The sequence below is a fragment of the Glycine soja genome, chromosome 2 (genome assembly GCF_004193775.1).
Source record: "Glycine soja cultivar W05 chromosome 2, ASM419377v2, whole genome shotgun sequence".
NCBI classification, from domain to species: Eukaryota; Viridiplantae; Streptophyta; class Magnoliopsida; order Fabales; family Fabaceae; genus Glycine; species Glycine soja.
In genome coordinates, this window is record NC_041003.1 from 10,006,931 (window position 1) to 10,020,999 (window position 14,069).

The 14,069-nt window shown below is 33.1% G+C and overlaps 2 protein-coding genes across 4 annotated transcripts; both read left to right on the top strand.

Moving 5' to 3' along the window:
* Positions 1-2,098: 2,098 nt before the first annotated feature.
* LOC114386289 (scopoletin glucosyltransferase-like) lies at positions 2,099-6,208 on the top strand. 3 transcript variants are annotated; one of them, XR_003661041.1, is made up of 3 exons: positions 2,099-3,694; positions 5,040-5,162; positions 5,340-6,208. XR_003661041.1 is itself a non-coding variant. In XM_028346255.1 (2 exons), the coding sequence occupies exon 1, from the start codon at positions 2,225-2,227 to the stop codon at positions 3,665-3,667; it is 1,443 nt and encodes a 480-aa protein (XP_028202056.1). In that variant the 5' UTR covers positions 2,099-2,224; the 3' UTR covers positions 3,668-3,694; positions 5,040-6,208. The 3 variants fall into 3 exon arrangements, 1 of the variants encoding a protein (XP_028202056.1); XR_003661042.1 differs by having other exon boundaries at positions 5,972-6,208; XM_028346255.1 differs by having other exon boundaries at positions 5,040-6,208.
* A 3,497-nt stretch (positions 6,209-9,705) lies between these two features.
* Positions 9,706-11,120, top strand: LOC114386304 (protein IRX15-LIKE-like). Its single transcript, XM_028346271.1, has one exon. The coding sequence runs from the start codon at positions 9,952-9,954 to the stop codon at positions 10,921-10,923; it is 972 nt and encodes a 323-aa protein (XP_028202072.1). The 5' UTR covers positions 9,706-9,951; the 3' UTR covers positions 10,924-11,120.
* Positions 11,121-14,069: the final 2,949 nt, after the last annotated feature.

Sequence of the window (14,069 nt, forward strand, 5' to 3'; positions counted from 1 at the left end):
AAGACGCACTTGAGAAGTTTGAGATAAAACTTTCCTTGATGCAGAGTATGAAGGACCAAGTTCAAATGGGCTAGGTGTTCGTCGAAATTGCGGCTATACACCAAAATGTCGTCAAAAAACACCAAGACGAATTTGCGAATGAAGGGCCGAAACAAGTCTTAATGGTGGCTTGGAACATAGATGGGGGGTTACAAAGGCTAAACGACAAAACGACGTACTCATAGTGCCCTTGATGGGTACAAAAGGTTGTCTTGGAGATGTTGGCCTTTGCCATACAGATTTGATGGAAACCTTGCGCAAGGTCCACTTTAGAGAACCAAGTAGCGTGACCCAAATCGTCCAAGAGTTCGTTAATTGTAGGAAAAAGGAACCTGTCTTCGACGATAATGGTGTTTAAGGCCCGGTAATCAACACAAAACTGTCATGTGTCATCCTACTTCTTAACAAGTAAAACAGGCGAAGAATAGGGACTGTGGATGGGTCAAATGAGGTTGTGTTGGAGCATATCCTTGACTTGCCTCTCAGTGGGGAATGATACACTTGTTCAATGGTTGGGTTTGCAGTCGGAGGACTCTACTTGGGAAGATTGGGCTGAGCTACATACCACTTACCACCTAAAGGACAAGGTGCTTCTTGAAGCAGTGGGGAATGATAGCACTCAGAACCAAAAGGGAGATTTTAGGCCCAAAAGGATCTCCAAAAGGCCAAAATGCTGGGAAGAATATATCCACTAGGTCGTTACTCTTGAGTGGAGAGTTAGTTAGTAGTGGCACAACTAGATAATGGAATTTGTTAGATGTTTGTTCATTGTCCCCTACCTTTCTGATATTCGGTATTTTCTGTTTTATCTTTTTGAAATTGTCTTAAGCTTGTAAGTCTATAAATATGTACTAAAGTTGATAATGAAAAGGAAAAAAAAAGGAAATCAATCAGCAAAGCCTGTCTCCTCTCTTAACTCTGGAGGTATCTTCCTAGCCTTAAACTCAGGAAGGGTCCAAGTCCCTGAATCCTATCATGATTCCTTGTCATTCTAATCTCGCCCGGATGATTAGTTTAGTAATGACGAAGTATTTGGAATCAGAAGAAACTTTGTTGTGAGGTTCATAGAGTTTAATACAATCCATAGAACACAAAGTGAAGACACTTGACCCTTGGAACACAATCCTAGGAATTCCCAATTTGGCGGTAGAATCAGTTATCCATGTGTGGAACAGATCAACAATGAGACAATCTAGGTGTTAGTCATGTAATATTTGTTCAAGTGGTTCTTGTAATTCCCTAGTGGCCCTAAAGAAAATAGGAAAAGATTCTAGTGAAGGAAGTGAGTTGATGTTTTCGCATCCTTTGGGTAAACCAACCTCTACACTAGGGAATTTGATGGTTTGAATATGAATTTCATTGTTGTGTGTTAAGGTTTTACTGTTTCCTATGGCTTTGGAGATGAGAGGTGCATTGATTGGAGTGGTGATTATAGTGGCCTTAATCCCTTTAGCAGCAAATAGTTTGGCCATGTCAACTGTTGGGATAATATGGCCATGTGCCAAGAAAGGGAAGAAGAATATGTGTAAAGGACGATGATCACTACTCATTTTTTCTCTACCTTGAGTGAACAAGAGTGGATTCAGATTCTGCTTGCAAGTAGTATTTTGTGCAGCAAGAAGTAAAACAAAGATGAAAAGTTTTGATATGGTCATTTCCGTCAACGACAAAAACATTTATAAATCACGTCAGTGTTAAGTGTTAACAACCACTTTCTTTACAATATTAGAACAATTATTTTCTTGAGGTCCATCTAACTCTTCATTTTTTAATTGTGAAAACCACTAATTTTTAAGTTTGAACAATCCAATCAGTTGGTGATAAAATAAACAAATTAAAAAATCTTATCAGTTGGTACGCTCGATAATAAATAAATTGTTATTCTTATTTTGGTATCTTTCATTGAAGTCACTCTGAGTCGGATAAGAGACAAATAAATATAAATTTTACAACCAATTTAATTAACTAATGACCGTGCGTTGCACAGGGTGGGATACCGTTATATTATAATTGGTAATGATCACTGGCTCACTGCTTAAGCTCCTATAATTATAAATTCTTCCAGTTTACAGACTCAAACTAAAGGCAAATTGCCATTCTCTATATTACTGAACTTTTCCTCCTTATTCCAGTTTGAGCACAAAGTTATATAGATTTGCTTACTCAATACTCAGTAGAGACAAAGATGAGTAGTTGTGAACATCATCCTCTACACATTTTCTTCTTCCCCTTCTTTGGCCATGGTCATATGATACCAACCGTTGACATGGCCAAATTGTTTGCTGAAAAGGGTGTGAAAGCCACTATAGTCACCACACCCCTCAATGCACCTTTCTTCTCCAAAGCCATTGGAAACTCCAAAACTAATGGCAACAAAATCCACATCGAAACCATCGAGTTTCCTTGTGCTGAGGCTGGTTTACCTGTTGGCTGCGAAAACGTTGACTCCATCCCTTCACCAAATTTGTTTCAAGCCTTCATAATGGCCACCGGTTTACTACAAGAGCCGCTTGAGCAACTATTGCTCAAGCAACGTCCTGATTGCATTGTCGCTGATTTTTTCTTCCCATGGACAACTGATTCTGCCGCCAAATTTGGAATTCCTAGGCTTGTGTTCCATGGGACCGGTTTCTTCTCCTCGTGCGCTACCACGTGTATGGGACTCTACGAGCCTTACAACGATGTTTCTTCTGATTCCGAATCATTCGTCATTCCTAATCTTCCCGGTGAGATTAAAATGACAAGGATGCAGCTGCCACCTTTTTTCAAGGGTAAGGAGAAAACAGGCCTGGCCAAATTGTTGGTGGAAGCAAGGGAATCAGAGTCGAGGTGCTATGGGGTTGTTGTTAATAGCTTCTACGAACTTGAGAAGGTCTATGCAGATCATTTCAGGAACGTGCTTGGAAGAAAAGCATGGCACATTGGTCCCTTATTTCTTTGCAACAAAGATACCGAAGAGAAAGTGCATAGAGGTAAGGAAGCATCAATTGATGAGCATGAGTGTCTAAAATGGCTTGACAACAAGAAACCTGGTTCAGTTGTTTACGTATGCTTCGGAAGCGTAGCAAAGTTCTCGGATTCACAACTTAGAGAAATTGCAATAGGTCTAGAGGCTTCAGGGCAACAATTCATCTGGGTCGTTAAGAAAAGCAGAGAAGAAAAGGGAGAGAAATGGTTACCTGATGGATTTGAGAAAAGAATGGAAGGTAAGGGACTAATCATAAGAGGGTGGGCGCCTCAAGTGTTGATTCTTGAACACGAAGCAATTGGCGCGTTTGTGACGCATTGTGGGTGGAATTCAACCTTGGAGGCAGTGACTGCAGGGGTTCCCATGGTCACTTGGCCTATTGCTGCAGAACAATTTTTCAATGAGAAGTTGTTGAGTGAGGTCCTTAAAATTGGTGTACCTGTTGGTGCTAAAAAATGGTTACGATTGGAGGGGGATAGTATCACATGGGATGCTGTGGAGAAGGCTGTGAAGAGGATAATGATTGAGGAAGAAGCAATTGAAATGAGGAACAGAACAAAGGTGCTTTCGCAGTTAGCTAAGCAGGCCGTGGAAGGAGGAGGATCATCCGATTCTGATTTGAAAGCTTTAATTGAGGAGTTAAGTTCATTGAGCCACTAATATACCCCGTAACTACAGTATGCACAGGTTGAGTACATTTCCTCGAGAGATGTTTTGCTATCTAAATTTCAATAATTTGAACTAAATTAGTTTCAAGTCCTAAGAACATACATTTCGAGATATGCTTAATTCAACATAACCCTGTTGTAACATTTGTTCGATTTCTTATGCAAGCCAAATTTCACATTTAAGCCTTAGTGTTAAACTGTTAATGATCCTCACTCATAGAACTTGTTCATATCTTGTGAACCAACTGGATAAAATATTGATTAGAAGCATGAACCTTCAATTCATTATACCTAAGTTTAGCAGAGGTGAATGGCATCTTCGGAATCAAGGAGAAGCAAAGAAGTCAACAGCAAAGGGGAAGGAAGTTGCAGATAGGAGGGATGAGAGTCTTTCTGTTGCTCTTCTAGCTCTAATTGATGTGGTTGGAATTTTCATCAATTGGATTTGGAAGTATTGAATTAGTTTTCCTAACTCGGTCATAGATGCACATGGAAATTCACGGTTTCAAAGAGAACGTGAAAAGTGAAAACTATGTGCTAGAATCCAAGGGAGATTTTTATACAAACTTAACGTACACTTATTTTTATTAAACTAATTAACTGAGTTTAATACTAGTTACTAACACAGTTAGAGAATTATTTAATAGCTACAGTAACTGTATGAATCCATGGTTAGCATAGAAAAAAAATTGGGTATGCTAGGAAATTCTCCTTGCTTAGACTCATACTATATATACTATAGTCAGTTTGTTGGCACGTTGCATTCACGTTCATATATTCCTTTGGCACCAATAATAAAGGTCAGAGCAGAGTGATCCGCATGCACTGTGCTTATTCTGTTGCAATTTGTGCTTGTTTAAAAGTTGATACCCTTCTCATGAGTCATGACTGTCACTTTATAAACTTATAAAAATGTTGTTTATGACTGTGTTCAAAAGGGACAAAATGTAACGATAATCAAATACCTGAAGTTTCAAAAAATTGAAGTTTAAGTTAATCTGAGACAAAATGAACGTGACTGTCAACCCCACAAAAGTATAATAAATTTTTAAAGCAACAAAAAATGAAAAAGAAAAGAAATGTCCCTCCATATTCAACTGAAATACAACATTATAAGCTATAACAGAACTAGAAAAGGTGGCTTTCAAATATATGATCTTACATTAGATTCATTTTCATAGTGATAGTAGAAACCATGTATAAAAAATAAGAAACTTTACTTGCTCCCTATTTTTCTTTTGAGGATTATTCCATGTATTAAAAATTGGTCTTTCTTCAACTTTGGTTGTTTTTATGTCAGCAAGAATGCTTCCAGAGTATATCAAGTTTATTTATGTTCACTAACTTTCTTTTCATATTTGAAGCTTCTGTCTGTAAAGGTGATTCTAGCGCCAAAAGACTGTCTTCTGAAGGTTCTGTCACCTTCCACAGTCATCTAGCATGTTGTGACCGACGTTTGATCAAGGTTCGTTAAAAGGTTCTTCTAGGTAATGTTCTGATTTTTTTAATGTGTTGATTAATGTCCATTTGTCTTAGATTTGTCTCTACATACTATGTGCAATACATAGATTATCATTTTGTTAATGAATTTATAAAAAGGAATTTATGAATATAAATGTTAAATAAGTATAGAAATGAACTTTGATTATCATTGTGTTATTCAGATGGCAAAGAAGAGGGCTTGGAAAGCTGTTAGGAATCACACTCCTAAGCCTATGTTAGTGTATTCTCGTGGGCCCAAATTCCCAAGGCCAGGGCCCAATACAACAATAGGCAGGAATTAGTGGAAGGGGTAGAGTTGGTTATATATTTGTTCATGGGAGTAAATTTAGGATCAATTTCGATACAAGGCATAAGTGTGTTTTTAGAGTTTTTTTTATTGAAAATATAAAATTTTTATCGAAAAAAAGCTTTTATTAAGATATAGGATGGGGTATAAGATAATGTTAACAAAGTAACTGTAACAAAAAACAAAGCCAATCCTCAATCCCGAAAACCAACCATACGAAAACATAAATATATGTAATAAACATGTATATTCTTGCTTTTTGCCTCTTCTTTGTACAACTAATAATTTTTTAATTAGTTTTATTATATTATAGTATACATATAATAATATTTTTCAAAAATTTTGGGGGGCCGTGGCTCCCCTTGTCCTATAGAGATCCGCCCTGCATATATACCTAGTAGTTATATAAATATGGTGTATGATATCATTGATATGACTGAATAAATTTGCATATATTATAAAGATGTATGAGTTGTGTATGTTCAATTTGCATCTTCAAATGAATAGGGGTGTATGGTGTATTTTCTGGAAAAGAGTAACGTGAGAAGGAGAAAGAGATGAGTGGAGTACATTCAGAGCTGAAAAATAATGAAAAGGGGGTATATTTAGCAAATAGGGAAGTGTAAATAGCATAAACCTGTATTGCTTCTTTTTAACTTTTTAGCCATTGTTAATGTGTTTGGACTTTGAACAAGGAGCATTTTAATATGAATTGGCGATTAGTGAATGAATGAATCTTGACTAGAGTTTATTTTCTTGTTTTATATTCTACTATGAAGTGTGAACAGGGTGAGCTAACTGATTAATGTTTTTTTTTTTTATTCTACTATGGACAAGGAGAATGTAGGCAATATGGTTATTTATATGAATTTAACATGTTGTTGATTCATTACGGATTGAATTTTGTTTTCTCCATTTTCCTAACTTTTTCTATTTTTGTCAAGTAATCAAATACGTAATCCGTTCCAACCGAGCTTAACCGTTGGGTCAAAATCGAGGAAAAAAATACTATGCTATGTTGGATAAAGTTAATTGTTGAAATACAAGAAAAGTATAAAATAAAAAAAATATCATAATTTATTTAAAAAAAATAACAAGAAAATCAAAAAATATATTTAGGATAAAAGTGGAAGAAACTATAAAAAAATTAAAATCTATTGTTTTAAAAATGCAACTTTAAGTAAAGTTTCAAAAAACATTATAAACTATTAAAAAAAGTTTATTTACTGAACAAATAAATAAACTTTTTAGTTAGTAAAAAAATAAAAATTAATTGAAATATCTTGTTGAATATAACCTAACCTAAATTGATTAATTTGACTTGGTTTATTTCACCCAATTTGGTTCCTATTTTTGTCCTAACCCGTAACGAACCAACTTGTGTTTGTCCTGACGCATTAATATTTAAAAAGTAAAGGTTAAATTAGTTTTTTGTCCTTTAATTTTTTATTTAGGTTTAATTTGATCTTCTAATTTATTTATTCAATTTGGTCTTTTAATTTTTAAAAGCGATTCAATTTGGTCTTTTAATTTATTTTTTTAGTTCAATTTGATCCTCTAATTTTTTTAAATTGGTTCATTTTATTTGGAAATGTACATTTTGTGGCGATTTAAAACCATTTAATGACAGGTTTGAACCGCTACAAAATGTAATTTCTTATAATTTAGAGTTAAAGAATCAAATTAAATCAATTTTAAAAAATTAGAAACCAAATTGAACCCATAAAAAAATTAGATAACCAAATTGAATCTAAAATATAAATTAAATAACTAATTCAACCAAAAATAAAAATAAGTAGGTTGTTATATAAATATATAATCACATGATCACTTAAACAAATATTTGTATTTTTCTTTTAATTTTGATCATTCAAATATTATTTAATGATCTATATTTAATTTGAATTTTTCATTTCTCAAAATATGAAATATTCTTCATTTAAAATAATAATAACAATAATAATAATTTTCTGCTGATCTGTGAGAAAGAATGTTGATATTTTAATAGATTAATTTTGTTCCCAAAATTTGATAAACTTCCAAAATAGCAACTGTTTCACCAATTTGAAAGAAAAATCAATTATCAAATATCAATAACAAAAGTAAAGACAACAAAACAAAGAGTCAAGTGGAAAAAGGTGCAAATATCAAATATGTGACTTAGAATAAAGACCACCCTTCCATTAAAGTTGAACCATATGCATACGAGTAAAAGGGCATAGTGCTTGGAGAAAGGTTGCTTCGATGAATGTGAACTGAACAAAGATGTATTAAACGGTTTATTTAGAAAAGTGATTATCCATTTCTTAAAGTTTCCCCTTGATTGCCGGCACTCCACGCTACAAGTGTAATAATAATCAAGTTCAAAATTCAATTCGTAATCAGGGGATTTGGACTTTACTATTTTATTTTTTTTCAATAAAAGAGTTTATTTTTGTTTGTTTCTACTCAACAGAACTATCATAATCCTCAAACTATATAGAGAGAGCGTAACTTGGGATGTGAACTTGTTGGTCAATGCCATCAACATCGCTTTATTTGCGGCACCAGGTAGTTACCAAAATTATAGCAGGTTAGGTGTTGCATACTTATGATTTTTCAGCTGATAGCGATTATGCCAAATGTATGCTACATTGATATCATTTGCTTAAACCATTAACTAACAAAAATCATTCCTTAATTTGCCGGCCATGAGACAAGGACATTCACGTTATTATTAAATAAATGGTGGAGTGGCATTGAGTATCGGTTTGATAAGCTCAATTTCATGCCCTAATTAAGCACCATTCAGCCTCTGATAAAAAAGAAAACAAAATCTTCGAGTATGTATTTAAACAATAAAATCTTCCACTCCATCTCCATGCCCTATATTATTCATCTGAACTCTGGAGTCACAGGTCAGATATCTTTATTTCACAAGTCAGATATGAACGGATCTAAAAAATTTATAAAGGGACTGAAATTACTTTTTTCTTATAAACTCTCATGTCAAGTTAACTATCTTAAAATTTTAAATAAAGTTAAGTATTTTTAAAAATAAATTCAACATTTTAAAAATATATATAATCAGTCAAACATATAGTGCAAGTGTTTCTCCTAGTAATAATATATAGTATATTAATTATTATAATAAATAATATAATATTTTACTATTATATTAAATTATATGTTTGATATTATTAATAATATATTAATAATAATTAAATTGTAATATTTTTGTATGATGGTTGTTATGGTTAAATACTTATATTTAAGTATTGTAATAATTGGTATATTATTACTTTGGTGCTATATATAAGTAACAAATGATATTTTTCTCTAGTCTTAATTATAAATAATAATAACTAGTTTTCTAGCTTATTAAGAGTTAAATGTCTTACATCCTTTGATTTATTGCTGACTCTATTCACAAGACACATATTTATTAAACTATAAATATTAATATTAAATGAGATCATCATTTTCTAACATTTAAATCTAAAAATACTTTTAAAATAAAATTTAAATTTATTATAATATTAAATATGATATCACTTTCCTTAGTCTTGATGATTTATATTATGTTGCTTATATATAAGACCTAAAATAATACGATAGTTACTACTATTTCTTCTTTGCAAAAAATACAATACTACTATTTCTCATGATAAATAATTAAATAGTATAATCCAGGGAAGTGACTCTCCTGCTAACATATTTTTTTATTCTCTTACGAATAATTATTTTTGTCAAAGATTAAATTTAAATAATATCATAATAATTCAACTTTAATTTTAACATATTAAATACTTAATTGATGGATAACACACTTAATTATATAAAAATAATTAATAATAATCATTAAATAGATATTAAACATAATAAGCTATTGAAATTAAAATTTAACTATAAATATCTTTATAGGATCAGCAACGCTATCACTGCCTTTACCTTTCTCCTTTTACATTCTTGCTAGCACACAATTGCCAAATTAACTAATAATTAAAAATGAAATAAAAGTCATGAATAAATCCATGACTTATATTTCAAAAGTTATACTATTTCTGACTCATGACTTACCCTAATTTAATTTCTTAAAACAATACCTCCGGAACATTGTTAAACAAGACCCAAAAATTTTATATAATCTCACCAAATTTGATAAGTGAAAGAGTAATTTAAGTAGTCCACTATTAAAAGTTTAAACAAAAGTTTGGGCCCACGTCTGATATTAATAAATGTAGCACGAGAAATGTGGACCAAGGCAGCATTTACAGTCTCAAGTCTCCACGACCTATGGCTGGTTTTGGGATACGTGTGACCCTTCTCAAATCCTCTCATCGATTCCTCTGTCCCTTCCTAACTTGTATGTAGCTTCCCCTATTCCACAGCATTAGCCCTAGTACTAGAGAGACTGAGAAATTTAAGAGAAGAAAATATCTCCCAAGAAACAAATACAACAACAATCTCTCTCTCTCCTCTTCTTCTTCCTCGTACTCCCCAACAGAATGAAGAACAACAACAACAACACCAAGCTCATCCTCCTTCACCCTTCCCTCCACAAACAAACCCTGACACCCACCACCGCCGCCGCCGCCTCCACACTATTCTCTTCCCACCGTAACCTCTGGCTCTTTTTCTTCTTCCTCCTCTTCTCCACCCTCCTCTTCACCTGGACCATCATCTCAACCACAATCTCCTCCGCCACTTCAACCACTTCCTCCACCGTTACCTCCCCTCTCTCACCCTCCGTCACAAAGGCCCTCCTCCACTACGCCGCCGCCGCTAACTCCTCCGCCAAACCCATGTCCCCCGCCGAAATCTCCGCCGTCTCCTCCACCCTCCTCCGCCTCCCCCCGCGCCCCAACCTCTTAATCTTAGGCCTCACCCACGAGTCCCTCCTCTGGGCCGCCCTCAACCACCGCGGCGGCCGCACCGTCTTCCTCGACGAGAACGAATACGCCATCTCGAAATTCGAGTCTTCCAACCCCGGCGTCGAAGCTTACGATATTCAATTCACAACAAAAGTCAGCGAATACCCAAAACTCCTCTCCCAAGCCCAATCTCAGGCCCACGGCGAGTGTAGGCCCGTCCAGAACCTCTTGTTCTCTGAATGCAAGCTTGCAATCAACGACTTACCTAACCACATTTACACTGTCGCGTGGGACGTTATTCTTGTTGACGGGCCCAAAGGGTATTTTCAGGCGGCGCCAGGGCGGATGGCGCCAATCTTCACGGCGGCGGTACTTGCCCGGAGTAAAAAATTCGGCCAGACTCACGTGTTCGTGCATGACTACGGGAGAGAGGTGGAGAGGGTTTTCAGCGAGGAGTTTCTGTGTAAGGAGAATTTGGTTGAGTTGGTGGATTCGTTGGGGCACTTCGTTGTTAAGAGCGAGGCTCACGACGGAGAAAGCGCGGTTTTTTGTAAGAACTTGTCGGCGTTGCGGTCGTCGAAGGTTGTCGGCGACGAAGAGGAGTAGGATTATGCTGGGATTCTAGAGAATCTGTAAAATTATATTTTTATTTTCTTTTTTATATATTTTAATAGAAAGGAAGTAAGGAAGTGTAATTTAATTTGGCGTCATAGTAACTGGCCCGCTTTTCTCCCCAAAAAAGGGGGTGAGGAATGTGAAACTGTGAATGGCTTTTTTGAATTTATTTTAAAATTTAGTGCCCATATCCATTTTGTTCCTGAAATTATTATGCTGGAACAAATTACTCATCGAAAAATATAAAATTTAAATTTAGACTATAATTATGTAAAAAGTTTGACGGATAATCTAATGATAAATTTATCTCAAATTTTGTAACTTCCTGTAATATAAAATTGATTATAAAAAATATAACTTATTATTATTAAGTTGATCTCTAATGTTATAACTTAATAAAAAATAATTTTAAATAACGATAGAATTAATACTTAATATTTTTTATATTTAGGATTAAATTTTTTATTTTTTAAAAATTAATTTAACATTATCTCTTTTCAGATATTTTCAAAGATAAAAAAGTATTTATCATCAAACTAAAATTTAAAATTATATTTGCAAGGTCCATGGCTATGATTAAGGCGTGTTTGTTGGCTTCCCTTGAAACTTGAAGTTGCAGGCGAGAAAAAAAAATTGAATTGGGCGGGAGCGTTAAGTCCACTTTATTTCTTGTCTTAATGAGTCTGAGGATTTGGGTTTCAAGACATTTATTGGTATTATTATTACTGTTAAAAAAACAGAAACGATGATGAAATTTGAGTCTCTTCCGCTTCCATGGACTTTCTTTCATACTCCTATTATACGGGAATTTAAAAATTATGAAAACTCTCTCTTTCAAAGATGTAATTTCTTTACAAATTTAAAACGAAATTTATAATAAGCAGTAGTTGTTAAGAATAGTAAAGAAGTGTTTTTCTTATAGAAACAATTGTTGTAAAGAATTGTCACATGTATGTGAAATCCATTATATGATATTTTTGTTACCTGCCAAACACTGGTCAGGATTTATGGATGAGTGTCGGTGGTGGTACGGGCAGAATTTGCCAGCGATGACAACCTCTTTTACTTTTTCTAAAATAAAATGTGGATCATATCATATTATATAATAGAAAATACTACAAAGGAAATTGAAAATATGCGTTGAGATTGTGACCGTGGAACATGCGATAGTAATGTATGGATTAATTTCTGAATCATAAACAATTTTTAAAATTATTTCTTTTTATCAATTTGTTTCTAGATGAAATTTAAACGTTTTTCAAAATAATGTCATTCTTTATTCGAGATGACTCCAAGAATGTTATTGTAGCATTTGCAAATTTGATTTTTTATTTTAAATTCAGCAAAATAAAACATTTAACTTTTAAGGTTTATTATTTGTTATAAAAAAATTGAGGATTCGGATTAACACACAGACACATATATATTTTTTACTTCATATATAATACTCCAATAAATGTTTATTTTATATAATTAATTTTGATAATAAATAAAAGTTTATTCTTAATATTTAAAATTTAGATTTTGGGTTTTGAATGGGCCAACGACTGGCGGTATCAGCCACGTACGTCCATCACAAAAAAGATAGCACGTCCTAGATATCATACAATGATGAAATATATTATTTGATTACAATATTTTTTAATAATTTTTCTGTCTTTCTCATATTTATATAGTTTATAATCATATCATTTTATTACAACTGATTCTTATCTTAAATATTAATAATTATACTCTAATTCTGTAATGTATATTTAGTATAAGACAATATGTCAGAAAAAAATTAGTATAAGATAATGTCTGTTTACAAAACGTGCATTTAACACTATTCTTGTATATTATAAATAAATTGCACCCATCATCTGATGTATTTGTACGGCCGTTTCGGCTTTATTTAAATTATTATTAATAATAAAATATTTTTTTAGAGGACTAATAAAATATTTGTGAAGTAAGAAAATATGAATAAGTCTTTTTCTTTCTTAGGTAGAGAAAATATGGAAGAAAAAGAAGAATATTTGACTTTTAAAAACAATTTTAAAATTTTCTTTCATTTCACTTTTTCTATAATTTTAATTTCAGACTTTTCTGATCTTTCTCATTTTCCTCTTACCAAACATTAATTAAAAGAATTATTCACATTAAAGAATACAATTAGAAAGACTCAAGAATTTTCAATGAGCTATATTATGTGTAATCTTGACATACCACACCTATATATCTATACTACATGTTCTCTAAGAGCAAGTACAATGATAATTGCCTTAACAACATTATTTTAATCATCATCTTATGGACAATTATGTTAATATTTTAATACATTTAAGTTTGTTTTTGACCTTATTTATAATTAAGTTTTAAATAAATTAAAATAATTTTAAATTAGTTTAAATATTTAATTTTTTATCTAATTTTATTTTTTTTTTGTAAAAATAAAGGAAAGAAAGAGAGAATTAGTGTTAGTATCCAATTCAAGGCCCTTTTAAAGGAAATTTTAGAAGTTGAAGGGATCAAACATGTAAGGCTTAGTGCGTACTTTAGGCTGAGCAAATTGTTTCCTCTTCATGGTATTTGGGCTCAGCTTGCAACCACTTAAACTAGTGTAACTTTTGTATGCCCGCTCAACAAGCAAGTGTGTGTTAAGCGAATAGCTCAATTATGTAGAAACGATAGTGCAACGTGTTTAATCCTATTTAAGCACCAAGGATGCGAATAGTAGACAAATTTGGTTAGAAAACTATCTAGGGTTCTAGGTTATAGCTGAGAAGCTCTCCCTTAACCTCCATAGCTTTCCTACCATTTCTCATCCTTTTTTTCATTCATTTTCTTCTTTTCTTCTTGTACTCATATAGTTAGGTTTGCCCATTTTGAGGGTGGATGTAGTTGAACTCATCCTTATGTTTACTTTTTTATTATTAATCTGTTTATTGTTCATTATTAAGTGTTATTTTCTATGCATTAATACTTGCTTTGGCTTTATCGCCTTTTGCTTGATGTTGCGGTTTGAATTGTCATTGGAAAATACTTTTGAACTTAGAAATGGAGAGGAACACCTAATGAGTTTTGTGTCTAGGGATGGAGCAAAGCTTGTCGGTCATCTTTTAACTATTATTCTTAAAGCAAGTCACTTGATTAGA

Bases quoted from the DNA above. Each gene is read 5' to 3' on its own strand.
- LOC114386289 (XM_028346255.1), top strand. From the start codon at position 2,225: ATGAGTAGTTGTGAACATCATCCTCTACACATTTTCTTCTTCCCCTTC.
- LOC114386304 (XM_028346271.1), top strand. From the start codon at position 9,952: ATGAAGAACAACAACAACAACACCAAGCTCATCCTCCTTCACCCTTCC.